Genomic DNA, 22,720 nt, shown 5'->3' on the forward strand with positions numbered 1-22,720 from the left:
ATAAGATTCCCGGCTGCTCCAGAGTCAAGTTGGGCTAGTTCGAAATAACGGTTCTCCCCGCAGACGATTGAGACTGACAACAGCAGAGATGGAGAGGATTTATTCTTGTCTAGGTCGACCTCTCTGAGCGAACCTAGACGCAGGCGTTTCCTGACCTCTCCGGGCAGGTACGGATCCGGTGCTCCTTACTGCCACAGTAGAAGCAGCTCCCCTCGGCACGGCGTAAGTCCTGACGAGTTTTGACCATCTTGGTCTGGTCGACCTGCATTGGCTCAGGAGAGTGTACCTGGGTAGAGACGGAGGGAGTGACGGGTTTCTGAAAAGTAGGAGCTAGACGTGGTAACCTCCTCTCACGGGTGACCTCTTTGGCACGCTCCTGGAACCGTAGGTCAATCCGGGTGGCAAGAGTTATTAGGTCATCGAGAGTGGTAGGGATGTCCCGACCGGCAAGTTCATCTTTAATACGGCCGGACAGACCCTCCCAGAAGACGGATACCAGAGCGTCGTTATCCCAGGCCAGCTCCGAGGCAAGGGTACGGAACCGTATGGCATATTGGCCCACGGTGAGACTTCCCTGACGGAGGCGTAGCAGTGATGATGCGGATGAGGTCTTCCGTCCGGGTTCGTCGAAGACTTTCCGGAAAGCCGTGAGAAAAGCAGGCAGGTTGGACACCAGGGGGTCTCCTCTCTCCCATGGAGGATTTAGCCAGGCCAGGGCCTCCCCGGTGAGATGGGACATGATAAATGCAATTTTGGCTCGGTCGGAGTTAAACTGGTGGGACAATAGTTCAAAGTGCAGGGTGCACTGATTTATGAAGCCCCGAGCCTGGGCGGAGTCGCCTCCGAAGCGAGGAGGTGCAGAAAGCCGGGGTCCGGGGTAGGATACCATGGTATTAGTGGGCAGCGGAGCTGCCAGATTGCGAGACATGGCACTGGCGGAGGTTGCTGGTGGAGCAGTCAGAGTGTCCAGGCGAGTATTGACATTCCGCAGGTGACCCAGGATGGACTCCTTTTGGGACCTTTGACGGGACAGTTCATGACACAGGTCCGAGAGCGAGGGAGCTTGGGTGCCACCGGGTTCCATGGCCCGAGCAAACTGTAACGGGTCTGGGAGGCGGAACCTCTGAGCTACTATACAAGGGGGCGGTCCTTGTAAGGGAGCGGGTGGCGACCAGGGAAGACGGGCAGGAAGTCACAGCAGGTGACCGGGACAGTCTCTGAGTGAACGGGCTGGAGGTCACGGCAAGTGACCGGGGCAGTCTCTGGATGAACGGGCAGATGGTCACGGCAAGTGACCGGGGCAGTCTCTGAATGAACGGGCAGATGGTCACGGCAAGTGACCGGGGCAGTCTCTGAATGAACGGGCAGATGGTCACGGCAAGTGACCGGGGCAGTCTCTGGATGAACGGGCAGATGGTCACGGCAAGTGACCGGGGCAGTCTCTGGGTAAAGGGTTGGTATGACCTGTGGCGGCTGATGATAGACGTGAGCTCCCAGGTGAGCAGGCGAGAGTCTCTGGATGAACGGGTGGTCACAGCATGTGACGGCGGAGCCTCCAGGAAGACCAACAGACAGGCGGCAGAAGAGCGCTCCCAGGTGAGCGGGCAGAAGTCTCTGGACAGGCGGGTGGTCACAGCACGTGACGGCAGAGCCTCCAGGTAGGCTAGCAGACAGGCAGCAGATGAGCGCTCCCAGGTGAGCGGGCAGGAGTCACTGGACAGGCAGGTGGTCACAGCACGTGACGGCGGAGCCTCCAGGTAGGCTAGCAAGCAGGTAGCAGATGTGTGCTCCCCTCCCAGGTGAGCAGACAAGCTGGTCCATAGACAGACTGACAGGAGTTGGAAGGCAGACCGTCGGACCTCAGGCAAGCAGGCAGGTGGCTGGAGTGCGCTCCCAGGTGAGCGGACAGGCTGGTCCTTAGACAGACTGACAGGAGTAGTAAGGCAGACCGTCGGACCTCAGACTAGCAGGCAGGTAGCAGATAATCAGGCAGGAATAAGACAGCAAGCTGGCAGGAATCTGGCAGGTATCTGGCAGGTAACTGGCAACGGGACCTGAGGGCTGAAGCAGAGTAGTGAACAGTGCAACAACATTGCTCGGGCACCTCCATTTTGGAGGAGGTGCCTTATATATGGTGAAGTCCTCCGGCCATTGGCCGGGGACTCCTTAGGACGGCGCGCGCGGTCCCTTTAAGAGGGAGGGAGAGCTCCCTAAGCACAGTGGCCGGGAAGGAGCGCACGCTGCCAGCAGAGCGGGAGGAGGACGCCGGGCACGGAGCAGAGAGGTGAGGGGAACAGCGTCCCTGCCTAGCAGAGGGCAGGGACGCCGGCGCTACACATATTCTGCTTCTGTTGAAGACATTGTCACAATTGACTGTTTCTTACTTGTTCAACTTATTGGTCCACCTGAGAGAAAAAAAATATGTCCACTGGTAGATCTTCTGTCAGTTGGATCTCCAGCCCAATCTGCATCAACATATCCTGTTAAAATGCAATTATCACTTGTGGGTAATTTCAGCTTAACATTGCAAGTTCCTTTCAAATAACGCATTACTCTCTTCACGGCATTCCAATCAGCTTTATTTGGTTTTGATACCTTTCTACTCAGGATTCCTACTGCTGCAGCGATGTCTGGTCTTGTAACGGTCGCTAGATACAGTAGTTTTCCTATTGCTGTTATGTATTCTTCATTATTTGGTAGCATATTTTTTTCACTGTTCATCTCTTTGAGATAATTAGTTTCCATTGGAGACTTTACTGTTTTTGCATCATTTAATCCAAATTTTTCTGTTATGTCTTGAATCATGTGATTTTGATTCAGTAGGAAACTTCCGTCTTCTTCTCTTTCTACCTGTATTCCTAGGTACTGTTTCACATTTCCCAAGTCTTTGATTTTGAAATGTTGCTTCAGGATTTTTAGAATGTTTTATTTATCCCTTTCTTGTTTAAAACAAATCAAAATGCCGTCTACATATATGAGTACATAAATCCATCTATTAATCAGCCTTTTTGTGTACAAGCATGGATCAGCTCTGCTTCTTTGAAATTTTTCATTTGTAAGTACTTCCGTGATTTTGTCATTCCACGCTTTAGTTGCTTGCTTTAAACCATATATGCTTTTCTGTAGTTTGCAAACTTTGTTTGGATTTCTTTCATCTTTGAATCCTGGAGGTTGTTCCATGTAAATGTCTTCTGTTAAATCTCCATTCAGAAAAGCTGTCTTTACATCCAGATGTCTCAGTTCCATCTGTTTCATTGCTGCAACTGTAAGTAAAGTTCTTATTGTAGTGTGCTTGACAACTGGAGCAAATGTCTCATCATCGTCTTCTCCATATTTTTGAGAATACCCTTTAGCTACGAGTCTTGCTAGGTATCTTTCAGCTGTGCCATCTGTTTGGTATTTTACTTTAAAAATCCATTTACATCCTATGGCTTTTCTTCCTTCTGGCAAATCTGTCAGTGTCCATGTATTTGAATCATGCATGGATTTAATTTCTGTTTCTGTTGCTTCTATCCATTTATTAGCTTCTTCTTCAGGAAGTTTAGATATGTCTTCCCAAGAGGTAGGCTCAAAGATTATTCTTATGCTTGTCTTGTATGAGAGACGTTTTGGTGGTTTTCCTTTGTTCTCTCTCATTGAACGTCTTGGTTCTGTGTCTGTTTGTAGTTGTGATTCTTCACTTTCAGTATTTTGTTCTTCATTAATTTCTACTTCTTTCTCATCAGATATTTCTGTCACTATTGTTTTTCTCATTTTTTGTTTCAACTGAAATCATTATGTCTTCATTTAAATCTTCAATGAATGTCACACTGTTACTCACCATAACTCTGTCTGTTTTGGGATCTAGGATTCTATATCTTTTGCAATTTTCACTATATCCAACGAATATTCCTTCCATGGATCTGTTTTGAAGTTTTAACATTTTTCTGTTGAAATGAATATGAAAACTTTACATCCAAAAACTTTTAAATGATTGACACTTGGTTTCATACCTTGCCACAGTTCATATGGAGTTTTCGTCAGTTTTCTGGAAAAAAATTGGTTCTGTATATATGTAGCTGTCATTGCTGCCTCACCCCAATATTTTTCTGGTAGTTTGGAATCCGTCAGCCTATATATTATCATCTCTGTTAGAGTTCTGTTTTTCCTTTCTGCTACTCCATTTTGTTCAGGTGTGTATGGAACAGTTTTCTGGTGTTCTATTCCATTTTGTCTTAAGTAGTCTTCTATTCTGTGACCTGTAAATTCACCTCCATTATTACTTCTGATGACAATTGGCTTCCTTTGAAATTTGTTACTTGATCTTGTTACATAGTTATAAGTTTATCAAAAACTTCACTTTTGTTTTCAATTAAGTATGTGACTGTGTATCTTGAGTAGTCGTCTATAAAAGTCAACATGTATCTATTGCCTCTTGATGTAGTCACTTTCATGGGTCCACATACATCAGTATGCACCAAATCAAGTGGTCTTTCGCTTTTCATCTCACTTTCTTTTGGAATAGATATCCTTGTGGCTTTGGATTTTATACAACATTCACATCTTATGGTAATTGAGAAATCTGATATCTTTAAATCTTTTGTCAATTCTTTTCTCTGTCAGGGTGTCTATGTCCTAGATGTCTATGCCACATGTGAATACAGTTTTTGTGATCATGTGTACATACCTTCATCTGTTCCTTTGGTGTGTCAAAATGATATAATTGTTCATCTGCCTTGACTTTGGTAATCACCTTGTTTCCTGCAATAATTGCACACTCATTGTCTTTGAATTTTACTGTAAGTCCTTTTGCTGTTAAACGTTTCACAGATAATAATCCGCCTTCCAATTTTGGAATATACAACACATCCTGTACAAGTATCTTTGAATCTTGTCCGAACTTGTTTGAACAATTTAGCATACCTTGCCCAATACCTTCTGCTGTTATTTTGCTTCCATCTGCAAGATAAATGGCTTCTTTCTTATCTAAATCAAGATCAGTAAAGAAATTCTTGTCACTTGTCATATGACTCGTTGCTCCTGAATCAATAAACCAACCAAGTGATGATTTCTTGTCTGTTACTTTAAATGTGCCATTCCAATTATTCTCACATGAATTGGAAATTGTGTTTTTTACTTTCTGTGTATGCCTTTTATGTTGTAATTTTTGTTGTTCTGCTTTCCATATGGTACAGTCTTTCTTTAAATGACCTTTTTTCTTACATCTGAAGCATTCTCTTGTCTCTTTATTATAGGGTTTTTTAAATTCTGCAGCTTTAAGAGCGTTTTCACTGTCCTTTTCAGTAGAAGAATCATTTCTTTGTTCTTTTCTTCTCTGATATTCATCTATTAGTCTTGTTTTCACAAAATCTAATGTAATGTCAGTTTCTGGTCTCGTCTCAAGGGTATTTATCAAGGCTGTATACGAATCTGGTAAACTGCACAATAATATAGCTGCTACATGACTTTCTTTAATGTCTTCACCAATAGATCTTAGCTGTGATATCACTTCCATCATTGAGAATATGTGCTTCTGCATGTCGTCATTTGCACTCAATCTCATACTGTAAAGCTTTCTTAATAAAAATAACTTGTGATTCAAGCTAGGTCTTTCATACAGTTTTCTTAATTCTTCCCACATTCCTTTAGTTGTTTCTTCATTTCTTATATGTATTAATTGAGCATCATCCACTAATAAGCTAATGGCGGCTCTCGCTTGTCTATTCTTCTTATCCCATGTCTGATTATCTTGATCTGGTCTTTCTGTAACAATTACTTCCCATAAATCATCCTTAGATAACAACATCTCTACTTTGAATTTCCATAACTGATAATTTTCACTATTCAGTTTATCTACTGTGAATTTCAGTTCTGTGTTACTCATCATCTTTATATAGTCTTACTTGTTTAGAGAGTTGTACTGAAGATATTCTCCTGTTTTTTCTTCTTGCTGATAGTTCCTGTATGTCCTGCCTGTGTTGAATTCTTTGTAATTATATCCAGCTCCTGGGATCATGAATTCCTCTGTCACTCTGTATCTGGATTTATTTCCTTCTGTTTACAGAGCTTATCTGTGTGCTCCGTTATCTGGGGTTATAAACCAGGATCCTCTTGTAGTGCGGGCCTGTAGTGTCTGGGCTTTAGTGTCTGGGTTCCGGCCTGGGCCCATAACCTGTCGCAGAGTGCATCTTCTTACAGTCACCACTGTACTTACGAGAGCCTCAATCAGCAAAATATCTTGAGTAAACAGTATTTACTTCATACTGGTTAAACATGAGATACAATTCAGTGTCACACAGTCCATGTGCTGCTTACATAACACATTAAGGAAAGAAAAAAAAACACAGGAAGTAAAAACAACCATCAATTGAGAGCTTTCCTCCCACACATTACAGCAAGCATATAACTATACACACTATCGCCATCTGCTGTCTGGTTAGTATAAAGTCCTCCTTTCACTTATAAGTACTAATCTGTTGTATATGCCAACAGGTTCATGTAAGTAGTAGTCAAATTATTGCACTTTCTCCCTCTACTGAGTTATTTATCGCAAAGTCTGCAGACAACGTGAGTTGACTCATCCTTTGCAGTGACAAAAAAGGCCCAAGCTAGGCAACCCTTGCTGCCCCTGCGAGCTGTAGACCCATGCCCGCTGCTGGCCACAACAATAGTTGTGGCTAAGGATGCAGTGCTCCTCATGCTTGCATCACTCCATGTCTGCACCGTAGGGAGAAAGGTAACCTCCTTGTCTTCCTCCGCCACCTCCTCAGATAAGCTACTCGGCTGCGTGACTCTCGGTTCAAACCAAGCAGGATCTTCAACCTCTTCATCATTAAATGTATTATCCCATTCCTTGCCCTCTGAATGACCCTTCTCCTCTTGTTGCCCTGACAGCATAGTACAGTCCGCATAAGCCTCAGGTATCTGAGTCTCATCAGGATCACCTCCCTCCCCAGTTGTTAACGTCTGGTGATGAGGGTCAGGAACCTGCTTGGACCCTACTCCGTCCTGCCCCGAATCCAACCTAAAAAAAATTCGGGCATCAGTGCAGATGCTTTCCTCCTCTTCTTGGCTCTGTGAATGTTTGGAGAACACTTCTGATGCCCATGGTATAGAATTGGTGAACAGTTCTACAGACTCGCCCATGGTTCGCTACAGTCAGTTGGGCACTTGGGCAGTTGTGACGAGGGGGGAAGCAAGAGTAATTCGGGTGCCACCTCTGTGGACTGTACTGTGTGTGATGTTGAGGTGGAGGAAGAAAAGGAGAGGCCACTTGAAGCAGCGCTTGCCATCCACTGGAGCACCTGCTCTTTCTGGCCCTCATCAACAAGGTGTATCGCTGTGCGACTGCCAAAGAAAGGGAATGGAGTAGCCTGTTCACTAACAGAAGTTGTCAGTTCTTTTCGGATAGGACATGACGGTGTTGGTTCACTAGTACTTTCACTAACATTACCACCTACCCCACGTATACCTTGAACACCAAGCCTATTCCCCCTTCCACCGCGACCTCTCTTTTTCCCACTCATGTTGCTCAAATAGTGTGGTTGGAGCATGCTATTAGCAAAACAAAATTAGATTTTTTTCCTCTCCAACAGCTCTGCACACACCTGAATTTCAGCGGTACTAAATGAAAAGGTAAGATATGGCTTGCTGTATAATGTTACTAAGAGAAGAAAGTGTTTTTTCAGTGTGGAACTGTGGATGAGGCCTATATAACATACAAGATATTCTCCAAAATATTTCAAACTGAGATGTCCCCTGCTGTATAATGTTAGGAACCGAATAAAGTATTTTTTTTAATGTGGATGAGGCCTGTGTAATATAAGAGATATTCTACAAACTATTTCAAACTGAGGTGTCCCCTGCTGTATAATGTTACTAACAGAAGAAAGTTTTTTTTTAGTGTGGCTGAGGCCTATATAACTTACAGGATATTTTCTAAACTATTTCAAACTGAGATGTCCCCTGCTGTATAACGTTAGGAATCGAACAAAGTATTTTTTAGTTTGGATGAAGCCTGTATAACATACGAGATATTTTCCAAACAATTTCAAACTCAGAACTAGCCTGCTGTATCACATTAGGAACAGCGAAAAATAGATTTTTTTTACTCTGCATAAGCTCTGCATACAGCTGAATTTCACCGCCACTAAAGGACTGGATGGCTTATAGCAGAGTGTAACACGTTTGCGACAGAAAAAAATATTTTTTGGACTCTGCCTAGCAAGAGAAAAAATCTATTTTTTTACTCTGAAAACAGCTGAACTTCACTGCCACTAACGTAGTAGATGGCTTATAGCAGACTGTATCACGGTTGTCACATAAAAAAATATTTTTTGGACTCTGCCTAGTAATAGAAAAAATCATTTTTTTTATTCTGAAAAGAGCTTAACTTCAACGCCACTAAAATAGTAGGTGGCTTTTAGCAGAGTGTATCACGTTTGCGACACAAAAAAATCTTTGGTGGACTCTGGATATCAACAGAAAAAATATAGATTTTTCCTCTGAAAACAGCTGAAGTTCACCACCACTAACTTAGTAGATGGCTTATAGCAGACTGGATTCTGGCTAGCAAGAGATAAAATCAACTTTTTTTACTGTGCATACAGCTGAATTTCACCCACCAAAAATGACAAAGTGGGCTGCTATAGCTTGCGAACACATTTCACATTAGCAAATGAAAAAAAGAGGTTTTTGTGCTCTGCACTCAGAAGCTCTGTAGAGTCTGCATACAGCTCAATTTCAATCCCACAAAATCAAATGGTGGGCTGCAAGGGCTTGCTTTATCACATTGGCAAGTGAAAAATAGATTGAAGGCATACTCATGCATGGAGCACAATACAATCGGTGGCCAACACAGTTCTATGGCGTGGGTCCTGCTTTTTCTGCCAGAATCTCAGTAATTGCTCAAGAAAAAAAAATTGGGCTGCAACATCGATTTCACAGGTAAACTGCACAGGACTTATCTAGGACTTATTCTGACTTCCACACAAGCACCCATCTATCTATCCAAAATCTCTTAGTACACACTGAGCAGCATCTGGCAGCAGTCAGTGACATGCATAAAATGGCGCTGAAGGAACATGGCCGCTCTTTATATACAGAGAAAATGTGATTTCAGCAGCCAATGGCAGAAGCCCTTGTGTCTGGACAGTGTGGATGCTTTCTGCACTCTGATTGGCTAGCTGCGCTTTCCTCCCTTAAAGTTACAGGTTAAAAAAAAAAAGAAAAAAAAATATTACAAGTGCACCCACCACTGATCTGACCTGTTCTGAGCTATCACCAGCCCTCCCCCCACTCATCTAACACATCCCCCCACTCATCATAAACAGGCACTATGCTATGACAAGATGGCTCCCACCACAGAATCTGAATTGTTTATTTTGACAACAAACGGCAGTTGAAGATTTGGATGGACTAGTAATGGTACAGAAGTGAAAAGAATCTTTAGTTTGTCAAAAGTCCCTTGTGCCTCTAGAGACCAGAAAAACACTTTGGGTGAAGTAATTGGCAAAATAATTTTAGAAAAGTTTTTAATGAATCTTTTATCAAAATTTGCAAATTCGATAAAGCGCTGGACATCTTTTAAATATCTTGGGGTAGGCCAGTCAACGACCGCTCTGATTTTACTGGGATTCATGCTCTGACTGTTATGATCTGCAACATGTACTAAGGAAAGAAAGGGGAAAGCTGTCCCTACAGTAAGACTAAGCTGAATCCCTACGATGTAGCTGGCTGCCTGTTCCTAGCAAACAGACCCGCCTTAGTCCTCGGCTAGTCTGAACAAAGACCTATAGCATAAAGGAAGGAGTCCCTAAAAGAACTATGGACTAGAACAAAAATGGGACACCTCCTGAACAGAGAAGGTTGTTGCAGAACACAAAAAGATAAACTGACAAAAAGGTACTAGAGGTCCCAGAAGGACCAAGCGAACTGACAGAGAAAGGCACAGAAGCACCTGGCTAGCAAAACAGTCAAACGACACTGAAGTCCACTGGACCATATTCGCACCTTTCCTGGTGAGATCGGTTAGAGGCTTAACAATTACAGAAAAATTCTTAATTTCCTGTAATAATTGGCAAAACCCAAAAATCTCTGTATAGATTTCAGACCAATAGGCCTAGGCTATTCCTGCACAGCCTGAACCTTCACCGGGTCCATCTCAAAGCCCTCGCTGGAGACAATGTAGCCCAAGAAAGTAATTTTCTGCACAGCGAACTCACATTTCTCCTGCTTACCAAAGAGTGAATTATCACTCAATAACTGCAAAACTTCACGTAAACTCTGCCAATGGTACTCTAGATCTGGTGAATAAATCAAAATGTCATCCAAATGCACAACCACATTCTTACCAACTAAAGGTCTCAGGATGTCATTAATAAGGTTCTGAAAAAATGCAGGGGCATTGGTAAGACCAAAAGGCATAACCAGATTCTCAAAATGACCTACCGGAGTGTTAAAAGCAGTTTTCCATTCATCACCCTCCTTCACTCGTAACAAATTGTATGCCCCCCGGAGATCAATTTTAGAGGACCAATTGGCCCCTACTAACTGGTTAAACAAGTCAGAAATTAACGGCAATGGGTAGGAATTGCATACGGTAATCTTATTAATTTCACGAAAATTCAGACATGGACGTAAACCCCCGTCCTTTTTTTTAACAAACAAAAATCCAACTACCACAGGCGACTTAGAAGGTATAATGTGACCAGCAGCCAAGCTAGTCTGTATGTACTCCTCCAAGGCCTTTCTTTCAGGGATAGTCAGATTAAACAAGCGACTCTTGGGAAGAGTAGCTCCCGGAACAAACTCAATGGCGCAATCATAATCCCTATGAGGAGGTAAAACTTGCGACTCCTCCTCCTAAAAAACTCTCCAAAAATTCTGAATAGGTACCGGTAATTCCACTTTTTCCGCAGCCGCTGTTCGACCATTACAACATTTATCATAGCACTTCGGACTCCAAGACTTTATCATATTAGTAGACCAGTCCAGTAAAGGATTGTGCAGTTTTAACCAAGCCAAACCTAGAACGACTGGAGAGGGTAAATTATCTAATACAACCAAGTCCAAAATTTCTTGGTGAACTCCATTGATAGTGAGGGGAAAAGCAGCAACCTTGTGAGTAATACATTTCAAGGGAGTGTTATCAATTGCAATCACAGAAATAGGTGATGACAAAGGTTTGGATTTCAATTTAAGTTTTTCCAAAAACCTTTTATCAATCACATTAAGAGTGGAACCACAATCCACAAATACCTGAAATTCAATCAAATCTTCCTGCAAATTAGTACTCCCATAAAGAAATACTCCTGCAGAGCGTAAACAAGCAATATGGGCATACCTGACCTCTTTTTTTTTTTTCTTTACTTAAACGAAGCTCACAATACTTAATCAAATGGTCACCTTTATCACAATAAAGACACAATCCCTCTGTGAACCTCCGGTCTCTTTCCTGAGAGTGGAGTGACATTGCCCCAACCTCCATCGGTTCTCCGCCGTCTGAGCAGATTTTCTGGGGACTAGGACCTGGCATTACAGGAGTCTTTACCTCATTCAGCCTGGACCTCAGTCTCCTATCCACACGAACAGCTAATTGCATGGCATCCTGCAGAGTCTCAGGTGCGGGGAATGCAATTAGCAAATCCTTAACCCTTTCACTCAGACCAGCAAGAAATAGACATTTCAGAGCAGGATCATTCCATTTGATTTCTGAAGCCCATCTTCTAAAGTGTGTGCAATAATTTTCAACATCACCTGACCCCTGATTCAAACGCCTGAGTTCTGCCTCAGCAGATGAGATTCAATCAGGATCGTCATATAATAGCCCCATAGCAGAAAAAAATTCTTCTACCGACCTTAAGCATGAATCATTAGGTTGGAGAGAAAAGGCCCACCCCTGTGGTTCATTGCGCAAAAGTGACATAAAAAAACCAATGCGCTGTGATTCATTCCCAGAGGACCTTGGTCTCAAATGAAAATATAACAAACAAGCATTTTTAAAGGAAAAAAAATCTTGCTGTTTACCATAAAAAACATCAGGCAGTCCTACCTTGGGTTCCACAAAATGCGCTCCAGAACAGCTACTCACGTGTTGCTGGAGCTCGGCCACCTCCAGAGACAATCCCTGCAAGCATTGAGCCAAATCCTGGACGGAAACAATACCGATCTCCGAATTTCTTTCCTTTTAGTTTTTTGGGCTGGACTGACTGTTATGATCTGCAACATGTACTAAGGAAAGAAAGGGGAAAGCTGTCCCTACAGTAAGACTAAGCTGAATCTCTACGTTGTAGCGGGCTGCCTGTTCCTAGTGAACAGACCCGCCTTAGTCCTCGGCTAGTCTGAATGAAGACCTATAGCATAAAGGGAGGAGTCCCTAAAAGAACTAAGGACTGGAACAAAAATGGGACACCTCCTGCACAGAGAAGGTTGTTGCAGAACACAAAAAGATAAACTGACAAAAAGGTACTAGAGGTCCCAGAAGGACCAAGCGAACTGACAGAGAAAGGCACAGAAGCACCTGGCTATAAAAACAGTCAAACAACACTGAAGTCCAGCACAGCCAAAAGGGCGGAGCTGGAATATAAAGGCAGGTGGTCAGGGGACCGCAAAACACAAGATCGAAAAAACAAACAGGAGGGTTCTAACACTGACCTTCTGGGGAGATGATGTATCCCAAAAATTTAGTCCTGGTTTGTTGAAATTCACATTTTTCGAGTTTGATATAGAGATGATTCTCCTGTAGACATTCCAGGACTAACTGGACATGCCTGCGATGCTCCTCCAAGGTATCTGAAAATATAAGAATTTCATCAAGATAAACAACAACAAATTGATCCAAGAAATCTCAAAAAACATCATTAATGAAGTGCTGATAGGTAGCAGGGGCGTTGCTAAGGCCGAAAGGCATAACTAGGCATTCAAAATGTCCATATCTAGCTCTAAAGGGGTTTTCCACTCCCAGACAAATTCATACGAGATTATAAGATCCTCTTAGATCGAGTTTAGTAAAATGTAGTCTCTCCAGCAACTCAGGAATTAAGGGGAATGGGTAGCGATTTTTAATGGTAATCTTATTTATTTCTCTGTAAACAATACATGGCCCCATGGTTGAGTCCTTTTTTTCTCCAGAAAACAAGGGTGCTACATTTGGCGAAGAAGGTTGAATGAAGCCTTTCTCTAAGTTTTCAACTAGGTACTCTTTTAGTACTTTCAATTCTGGTTCAGAAAGATTGTAAATTCGCCCAAACGGAATGGATGCTCCAGGAAGCAATTCAAAGGGACAGCCATAAGAACGATGAGGAGGCTGTTGATCGGCTTTCTTCTTACTGCAGACCTCACTGAACTGCTGCTAATAAGGCAGGAGTTTATCATCATAATTCTGATGAGAAATCTCAGATACTTGAATTTATTTGAAAACAGGTAAATTAGCATGGCAATTGTTCTTAAAGTACTCAGAGGGAAAGGTAATGGTCCTCAATGCCCAGTTGATAGAAGGGTTAAAGGTTGAAAACCAGGGAATTCCTAGATAACTGGAAATTCTAGAGAGGAAATAAGATGAAAACTAACAGCTTCATGATGATTTGGTTCAATACAGATTTCAAATTCAATTGTCTCGTGAGTAACAGGTCCAGGAGATAAAGGTGATCTATCCACAGTTTCCAAATCGATTTGCATGGATTTTGTCCTACTTGCAATGTTATTATCAAGTGTAAATTGTAAGTCCCCCGGTCATCCTCGCTGGTCATATCTCTATGTGCCCCATGACATCCGATCACATGACTGGTCATGTGCTCTCAGAGTCACCGGTCACATGACACGGTCGCCATGGTTACCTGGGAGCACCGCTGTTTGTCTTGCATCACGCCACGCCCCACCAGTATCATTGATAGTTATGAGACACACTAATTTCTATTGGCTCAAAGGGCCCTTTAAACCCTGACTCAGCTGAATGACGCCACCCCCTGATGAAGGCTGGAAGCCAAAATGTGCGTTGAGGTGGGCGCCATTGAGGAGCAGGACTTGTATCAGTCACACTGTAAGTACTCATTACTTTTTGACATACTTTAACCTTGGGTTCTTTAGTGACAACACAGGAACATTATCTACCTTACAGTGCTGAACATCATACAGATATATTGATTTTTTTCGATCATGCTCTTGCATGATTTATTATCTTATGCCCATACTTAGCTGCTAATATTAATATATGATTTATCAACATATTAAGCACTTTGCACTTTATTTAATTACTATATGAAAAAATCATGTATATATTGAAGACAATCGTATTGTATATGATCATGTCATTATAATCAGGATCATAGTTCTCATATTCTTTATTCCTGCTGTGGTGCCCACTTTTCGCATTGATTTTAAATTCCCTTGTTTGGAACCCTTGTCTCACCTGAATTTATTGATTAATAAAATAATTTTCCACGCAATTATTTGGACTCCTGTTTCGAAGTTGTTTCCTTTTCCCTTCTTTATTTATTATGTCTTCGATTGCCCTTATATCCATTACTTGGTCCATAGTTGGGTTACCTACCTTTTTATAATCAACAGAGTATATAAATGTACCTGAATAATATTTATACGCTCATACCCACATGTATACTCTTGTGATATTTATTTAGGATGTGTATGAGGCCTACCTCTACAATTCTCTTTATATATATATATATATATATATATATATATATATATATATACACACCTCAGGGCTACATGTTTTTCAACCCTTGCACGTACTTGCACTCAGCCATATCAGTCTAGGAGTCCCACTCCTTAAAAATGGGAAAAAAATGTTTTCTGAGGTCCTCCTCTACGTGTCTTCTGGGGTATATTGCTGTCCCTCCTTGTAATTTTTGGCAGCCCTTGGACTTAATGCATAAGCCTTATGAGTCTAGGAGCCCCACGACCTAACAGTTTTAAGAGAATGTGTATGAGGCCCTCCTTTATGTCTAATACAGGGTGTATTGGAGTCCCTCTTTATTCTAATTTTTTGCAATTCTTGCATTGTCCGCATAGGCTTTGTGAGTTTCAGAGTCCCTCCTTCATAAATTAAACAGGATGTGTCTGACCATGTCACACACACCACATGCAAAGATAAGATAAGGTAGTAAAATGTTAAAATTACATTTACCGGTGATTAATGGTGGGTGTACTTTTATTTCCCCCTCTATTATGTCATCTAATGTAGTCACAGGTGATGGGGAAATACGGTGAGGGATGGCCTGGCTGTCAAGGGGTGAAGTAGGCAGGTTTTTCCCTTTTTTAATTTTGTCTTATATACAAGTCATTGACGCGCCCCCTGGGCCATATTCTTTAGGGGAATACCCGGAGCCGGATCAGATGGGGGTTGTAGTCTCCGAGTGGCTGTGACCCGGTCCGTGCCCAGGGTGTCAAGCTCAGAGTATGTGGCAGTCCTACAGATGTTACAAAGTTCTTTATGTCGACTACGCCACCCGTTGGATTGCGGTCACTACGGCCGCCGCTGCAGCAGGGTCCGCTGAGGCTGATGGTGTTGGTGCAGCTTTAGATAGTATAACCCCCAACGGGAGGGGTATGGCCTCAGGGGGTCAGGTGCAGAGGATGGGGGTTGTGGTGGTGCAGCGTAGATGATAATTAAAGACAGAGTCGGGTTGTGCAGTTCAGGGTGTTTACTTACTGCAGATATTCCGGTCACTCCGGCCTTGAGTGACCACCCGAGCCGTGCTGCGTCCACCAGGTCCTGGATTCAGCCAACCCCCAAGCAAGTCCGGAGCGTGTCCCTGAGCCCTCCTTCTTGTCCTTTCTTCTGGCCGTCCCCACCAGGGATCCACCTAGCTCCAGCTCCCTCGGGCCTTCTGTTGGGAGACCCTTGGCCTTGGGTTCCCTGACCCTACACGTGGTTTGCCTTCAGGGTGGATGTGGTGGGTGGCCGTGGCAGATCCTGCCCACGGCCTCCGGTCTCTGGCTGAGGTATGCTTTAGCCCCCACCAGTTTGGGATCCGGTACCCTGTTGCCAACTCTTCACCCTAGGGTTGTACTTGGGTTCTCAGAGTTCCTTCTGTCTCCCCCTCTGGGTCTTTCTTTCTCTCCTCTCTCACTCTTGGGCTGGGGCTGCTCTGCTCTTCTGCTCTCTTCCTCTGGCTTCTCTGCAAAAGGCTGACTTCTCTCAGACTGACTGACCTCTCACAGACTGACCCTGATCTTAGATGGTGCCCACCTTAAATACTCCCTCTATGTGTGAGCTCAGGTGACCAGCACCCAATGAGCTCCTATCTTTACCCAGGCTGCTCCCCCTATCTGCCCCTACACTACTGGGATGTACCACCCCCCTCCCACTCCAGCCAGGAACAGACTCGGTCGTACCTGCACATTTCTAAGTGGGAGTACCGTTGGTCTGTTCCTCGGAAATGGGATGTGTGTAGTGCATGCAGCTTTCTGAGCTCAGTTCCACACTCCATCCTTACCCGGGAGTGGAATATCACACCTCTGGGTTGAGGTGCAATACCCCTGTAGCAGCCGAATCCTCAGGGTGCTACATTCCCCCCTGGTAAATCACAGCACGTCCTCGGGCTGTAAGATATAAAAACACCAAAACATACAATTTTTGCATAAACAACATAATAAAAACATATAAAACATATATATCAGCAATAAAACTTTTTTTCATAAATAACATTCTTGTAGACTTCTCTTGCTTCTAGCTCCTCCTCCGGACACTGTGCAACGTGTGCCCGGGAAAAGTGCAACAGTTTCTCTAGAAAAATGGTTTTCCTATAAAACCGGTAGGGGGCGCTTTAGGAAGCGCAACTATATACAAGGGGATATGGCCGCTCTCAGTCCTCGGCCAGGTATTTAGGAAAGGGATGACCGCTCTCAGTCCTCGGTCAGAGGGATTAAGGGAAATACGGGTAACAGTTCAGTTCTCTGGTCCCAACGGGGACTATATTAGCAGCAACGGTTCACTGTGCCCCGACGGGCAACTATATACAGCTTCTACTCCGCTGTACTCAACGACGACGTCCTCCTGCTCTTTCTTTGTGATTCACTTTAGCTTCAGACCCGTCCGGGTCCTCTTGCTCCTCTTCACACCGCAGCTCCTCCTCCGTCAGGCGATGCACATTGAGGGCGTAGGGTCCTTTGGCACACTTGTGCCGGGTGAAGGTGACCTCGTCCCCTATATACAGGTCACGTCCTCTGTGTCCCTCCGGTAGGTGGGACTCAACGTCTCTTCTTGTCACGAAGACGTCGCCTGGGGTGCGGTGATCTCGGATGAAGCCCCACCCGTGCTGCATATTAAACTTGATCACAGTCCCGGTGGAAGGGGGACCATGAGCTGCACGGGGACTCCTCCTGGCCCGGCTCTTCTGCTCCGCGCTCTTTATTTGGGCTTGTTGTTCCCGGACCCGCCTCTCTCTCCGCTCCCTCTCAAAGACCTCGAGCTGTTGCCGGCAGCACTCTGCACGCTCCGCTGCAGCTGCCCGGGTCTCCTGAGTGAACCCCATGAGATCTTCTCCGGTGGGGTCCCACTCAAACTGTGCCTCCTCTAGCGGGGGCGAGGTCCTTTTTACGGGCTTCGGAGCCGGGATCAGGGGCTCACACATGGGCCTTGCCCTCTTTTGGAGCTCTTGTTCGTAGTACTCCCTGGGCCAGACAAAGGGCTGCCCGTCCGGCCATGTGTGTTGGGCGAACAGATCTTCTCCCAGATGCGGCACTCTTGGTTTTATGGGCGCGGTGGTGGTGGCGCCCGGGTTGCCCAGGCCTTGCGGCCAGGCCTGGGGCACCTGGAAAGTGAAGGGCACCGTAAGGACGGCGGCGCCCTGGGCTACTTGGCCCTGCGACCAGGCCGGTGGCTCCGCGGAGGTAGGGGGCGCTGTTGGTATTGCGGCGCCCGGGGGTACTAGGCCTTGCGACCAGGCTGGTGGTACTTCCTGCTTGGTCACGCTCGGGGTCGAGGCGTGTGACGTCACAGGGGTCGCGGCTACGGCTTCCGGTTGAGGCCTAGTCTGTGGCGGTGACGTTGCGGTTACGGGCACGGCAGGGGGTACTTCGGGCTCTGCGACGGGGAGCTGGGGCAGGTACGCGGTTTCCCGGTTTGGGGTAGAGACGTCCCCTTTACCTGCCTCCTTTCGTTCGGCTCCCTTCTCGGCGCCGTCTCCGGCCTTCAGTCCTCCTGCGCCATCCTCAGAGGCGGTCTGTCTCCTCGTCTCGGGTGGCGTGCTCCGCTGACGGGTTCTTGTCTGCTGGGCCATCTCATGGCTCCACTCCGCCAACGTCTCTCGCTGCACCCGGGCCATCCTCCGTGCGAGGCCCTCCAGCGCGGTCTGTGCACACTCCCGATCTCGGGGGAGCTGTGCCAAGACCTCCACTAAGCCTAGTGGGGTTGTTGCTTCTAGCAGGCTCCTGACCAACGGGTCGGTGCTGCTCTGCTCTCCTTCCGTTGTCTCCAGCAGGTCTTCTGGAGTGGCGACCGACAACAGGCTCCTGACCACTGGGTCGGTGCTGCCTGGAGTGGCGGCCCGCTTCAGGCTCCTGACCACTGGGTCGGTGCTGCCTGGCTCTCCCTCCATCTCCGGGTAGGCTCTTTCTGGACTCTGCTCCAGGCTTCTTGTCTCCGGGTGCGCTCTCTCCAGACTGCTCCAGGCGACACCCATCTTTGCTCTCTTGTTCTCAGTCCTCCCACTTCGAGGGCGGTCCCGGGGCCACTTGGTGATTGTCAGCTCCAGGGGCAGTTCTTTCACGCTGACAGACACCTCTAGCATCACAGTCTCTGTTGGTGGGGGCGGTTTCCACTTTTGGCGCCATTTTCGGTCCTGGCCCACGATGGGAGGTGGCCTCTTGCCACCCTCTGGCACGCCCATAATGGCGTCCGCTCTTCCAAGGCGGGAAACCTTTGGAAATGGCGGGAATCGTCTCCCAGTGGCGGGAAACTCTGCAGATGGCGGGAAAAAGCTGTTAATGGCGGACAACCGGCGGGAATCGATCTGTGATGGAGTCCGATGGCGGGGACCCTCCGGAACCGGCAGGAGACTTCTTTTTGAGGTAAACTCGTTCTTTTCTTCTGACACGCAGTACCCGGTTGTTGTGGGCACGTAATCCTGCCGACTACGCCAAAGTTGACGCGCCCCCTGGGCCATATTCTTTAGGGGAATACCCGGAGCCGGAACAGATGGGGGTTGTAGTCTCCGAGTGGCTGTGACCGGGTCCGTGCCCAGGGTGTCAAGCTCAGAGTATGTGGCAGTCCTACAGATGTTACAAAGTTCTTTATGTCGACTACGCCACCCGTTGGATTGCGGTCACTACGGCCGCCGCTGCAGCAGGGTCCGCTGAGGCTGATGGTGTTGGTGCAGCTTTAGATAGTATAACCCCCAACGGGAGGGGTATGGCCTCAGGGGGTCAGGTGCAGAGGATGGGGGTTGTGGTGGTGCAGCGTAGATGATAATTAAAGACAGAGTCGGGTTGTGCAGTTCAGGGTGTTTACTTACTGCAGATATTCCGGTCACTCCGGCCTTGAGTGACCACCCGAGCCGTGCTGCGTCCACCAGGTCCTGGATTCAGCCAACCCCCAAGCAAGTCCGGAGCGTGTCCCTGAGCCCTCCTTCTTGTCCTTTCTTCTGGCCGTCCCCACCAGGGATCCACCTAGGTCCAGCTCCCTCGGGCCATCTGTTGGGAGACCCTTGGCCTTGGGTTCCCTGACCCTACACGTGGTTTGCCTTCAGGGTGGATGTGGTGGGTGGCCGTGGCAGATCCTGCCCACGGCCTCCGGTCTCTGGCTGAGGTATGCTTTAGCCCCCACCAGTTTGGGATCCGGTACCCTGTTGCCAACTCTTCACCCTAGGGTTGTACTTGGGTTCTCAGAGTTCCTTCTGTCTCCCCCTCTGGGTCTTTCTTTCTCTCCTCTCTCACTCTTGGGCTGGGGCTGCTCTGCTCTTCTGCTCTCTTCCTCTGGCTTCTCTGCAAAAGGCTGACTTCTCTCAGACTGACTGACCTCTCACAGACTGACCCTGATCTTAGATGGTGCCCACCTTAAATACTCCCTCTATGTGTGAGCTCAGGTGACCAGCACCCAATGAGCTCCTATCTTTACCCAGGCTGCTCCCCCTATCTGCCCCTACACTACTGGGATGTACCACCCCCCTCCCACTCCAGCCAGGAACAGACTCGGTCGTACCTGCACATTTCTAAGTGGGAGTACCGTTGGTCTGTTCCTCGGAAATGGGATGTGTGTAGTGCATGCAGCTTTCTGAGCTCAGTTCCACACTCCATCCTTACCCGGGAGTGGAATATCACACCTCTGGGTTGAGGTGCAATACCCCTGTAGCAGCCGAATCCTCAGGGTGCTACATCATTATACAGGAAAGAATGTATCAGAACATTTTTTCCTATAAAATCCATTTTAGCTTCGGTTTTGTATGTTTTATTGTCAGTCCGTAAAAGTGGAGTAATACTCTGACAACATTGTTCTCAGCAGCGTCCTGGGAGCCAGAGATGTGTCCAGGAGTCTTCCCCATGTTGTTCCCATTTCATTTCAGCTCTGTTTCCATCCATTTTAGTGATTTTCCTGCCCCTAAGTCCTCATGTTAGAGACTTCCAGAAAAATGCTTAAGTTTCCATTTGACTTCCATTATACTCGTTACTCGAATCAATACCATCCAAGCATCCGACCTACTCAATTCGAGTACCGAGCACTCGATCATTTTAGTGCTTCTTCATCACTAATGATATCTTTTTAGCTTTTAGGAGCAACTATGGATCAAGATGCATTTGATGAAGTGCTTAGTTCTACATCCTTTAAACATAAAGGCATGTTCTTTGAAACCCAATATACAACACCTGAAGCTATAGATGCTCTAGAACATATGGAAATTAGAGATGATGATGTGTTTATTGTCACTTCCCCAAAGTCAGGTACGTACATTGGTTTAAATTGCTACCCAGTGATGGTGTAAGAAATTTATTTTAATTTATTGTAGCTGTTTAATAAAGAAAAGCAGAAAACTGCAAAAGAAATAACTGATGAAGTGATATTAATGAATGCTATTCTGCAGGGACAGTCTGGACACAGCAAATTCTAACCTTAATATTTAATGAAGGCCACCGAAACAGAACAGAGCAAATTGATAATTTGAAAAGAGCACCATGGATTGAAAATAATTATTTCAATACTGACTTCAACAGCCGTCCATCTCCTCGTCTCTTCTCGTCTCACCTTCCTTATTATCTAATGCCTAAAGATCTGAGGATCAAGAAGGGAAAAGTAAATCACATAAGTATTCTCTTACAATATGTAGATGAAATGCAATAGCTACTGCCTTAAGGAATGTGCTAATGAGTTAGCTAAAGAGCTGCAATCCTAAAGCACTATGCGCCCCAGTGCTAAGAAACAAAATGCTAATAAAGAATGCAAGGATGCGCTGCAATGCTACTCATACAAGTAGCATTGCAGCGCAACCTTGCATTCTTTATTCTCTTACAATGTTTCTAAGGCCATGTTCACACATTCAGTATTTTAGTCAGTATTTTACATCAGTATCTGTAAGCCAAAACCAGGAGTGGATGATATATACAGAAGTGGTGACGTGTTTCTATTATACTTTTCCTCTGATTGTTCCACTCCTGATTTTGGCTTACAAATACTGAGGTAAAGAACTGACCAAATACTGAACGTGTGAATATGACATTACATTGAATCCTGCATGGATGATTTTACAACATTGGTCTTTAACCTCTTAAGGACGCTGCCAATTTGTGTTGTTGCATTTTCAGTGTTTCTTCTTATTCCAAGAGATTTATTCTTTTTATTTCTTCACTGACATTGCTGTATGAGGGCTTATTTTCGTTTTATGTTTTAGCTTTGAATTACGTCATTCATTTCATTAAATGTACTGAAAAGCATTCAAAATTGTAAAATGGTGAGGAAAAATGAAATTTCACTATTGCTTTTTTGTTTAGTTTTTAAAGGGAATCTGTAAGCAGGGTTTTGTTATTTAATGGTGGGGGGGAGGTTAGAAAGCTTACCAGGTTGTAAATCACGGGATCAACTGGAGTTCATCCTGAGAGTGCCACACCCGCCGGTGATCACAGGCAAATGGTAGAGAACCAGAGGGGAAGTCAGTGGCACGTCCAACCAGGATATATATATAAACGCATCAGGTTTCTTGAGGTTTCACTTTTACCATGTCTTAATTTTTCCAATAAGAGATACATTTTATATATATCCTGGTTGGATTTGCCGCTGGCTTCCCCTCTCTTTCTCTACCAGTTTTTGCTCTTTAATCTGAGAGCAGCATAATTTAGGGCAAGTGAGGGCATGTGTCACTTATTAGGCTGTTTGTTGTAGTTTCAATACAATAAGTATTTTATCAGCAGGACATTATCACTACAGGACTAGGTATCATGTCAGACCAGTTAGTCTGTATAACCCCACCCACCAATGATTGGCAGCTTTCTCACATTCTACAGTGTACAGTCATGGCTGTAGGAGGGGTTATACACAGATCAGCTTTTTGAGCACTGCTACATCTACATCAGAGAAAGCAAGGATTCTAACAAAACTGCACCAAGCAGTCCAGTAACAGAGACATTGCTGGAATCAGGCTCTCAGCCACTACATTACACTTATCTCAGATAACATAATAAAAACCCGCCGACAGATTACCTTTAAGAAAATCTTTATGCATTAAAAATGATCTTGCAAAATGATTCTTCAGATGAGTAGGTTTATAATAATACCAAATGTATATTTTTTTTA

General features: G+C 45.3%; 1 protein-coding gene across 3 annotated transcripts in view; it reads left to right on the forward strand.

Annotated features, from left to right (window-relative positions):
* The window catches only part of LOC141259633 (amine sulfotransferase-like), a 295,064-nt gene that overhangs the window by 142,082 nt on the left and 130,262 nt on the right, over window positions 1–22,720 (forward strand). For all 3 annotated transcript variants that reach the window (XR_012318444.1, XM_073675896.1, XM_073675897.1), the window contains 2 exons: window positions 20,703–20,877; window positions 21,018–21,226. Coding sequence is in view for 2 of the 3 variants with exons in the window: in XM_073675896.1 (XP_073531997.1) it covers window positions 20,718–20,877; window positions 21,018–21,226 (369 nt within the window). In the remaining variant the exon portion in view is untranslated. The remainder of the gene's footprint in view (window positions 1–20,702; window positions 20,878–21,017; window positions 21,227–22,720) is intronic.

Source organism: Phyllobates terribilis, unplaced genomic scaffold (genome assembly GCF_046119375.1).
Source record: "Phyllobates terribilis strain yellow unplaced genomic scaffold, ASM4611937v1 Scaffold_3__8_contigs__length_932513732, whole genome shotgun sequence".
In the NCBI taxonomy this organism is placed as follows: domain Eukaryota; kingdom Metazoa; phylum Chordata; class Amphibia; order Anura; family Dendrobatidae; genus Phyllobates; species Phyllobates terribilis.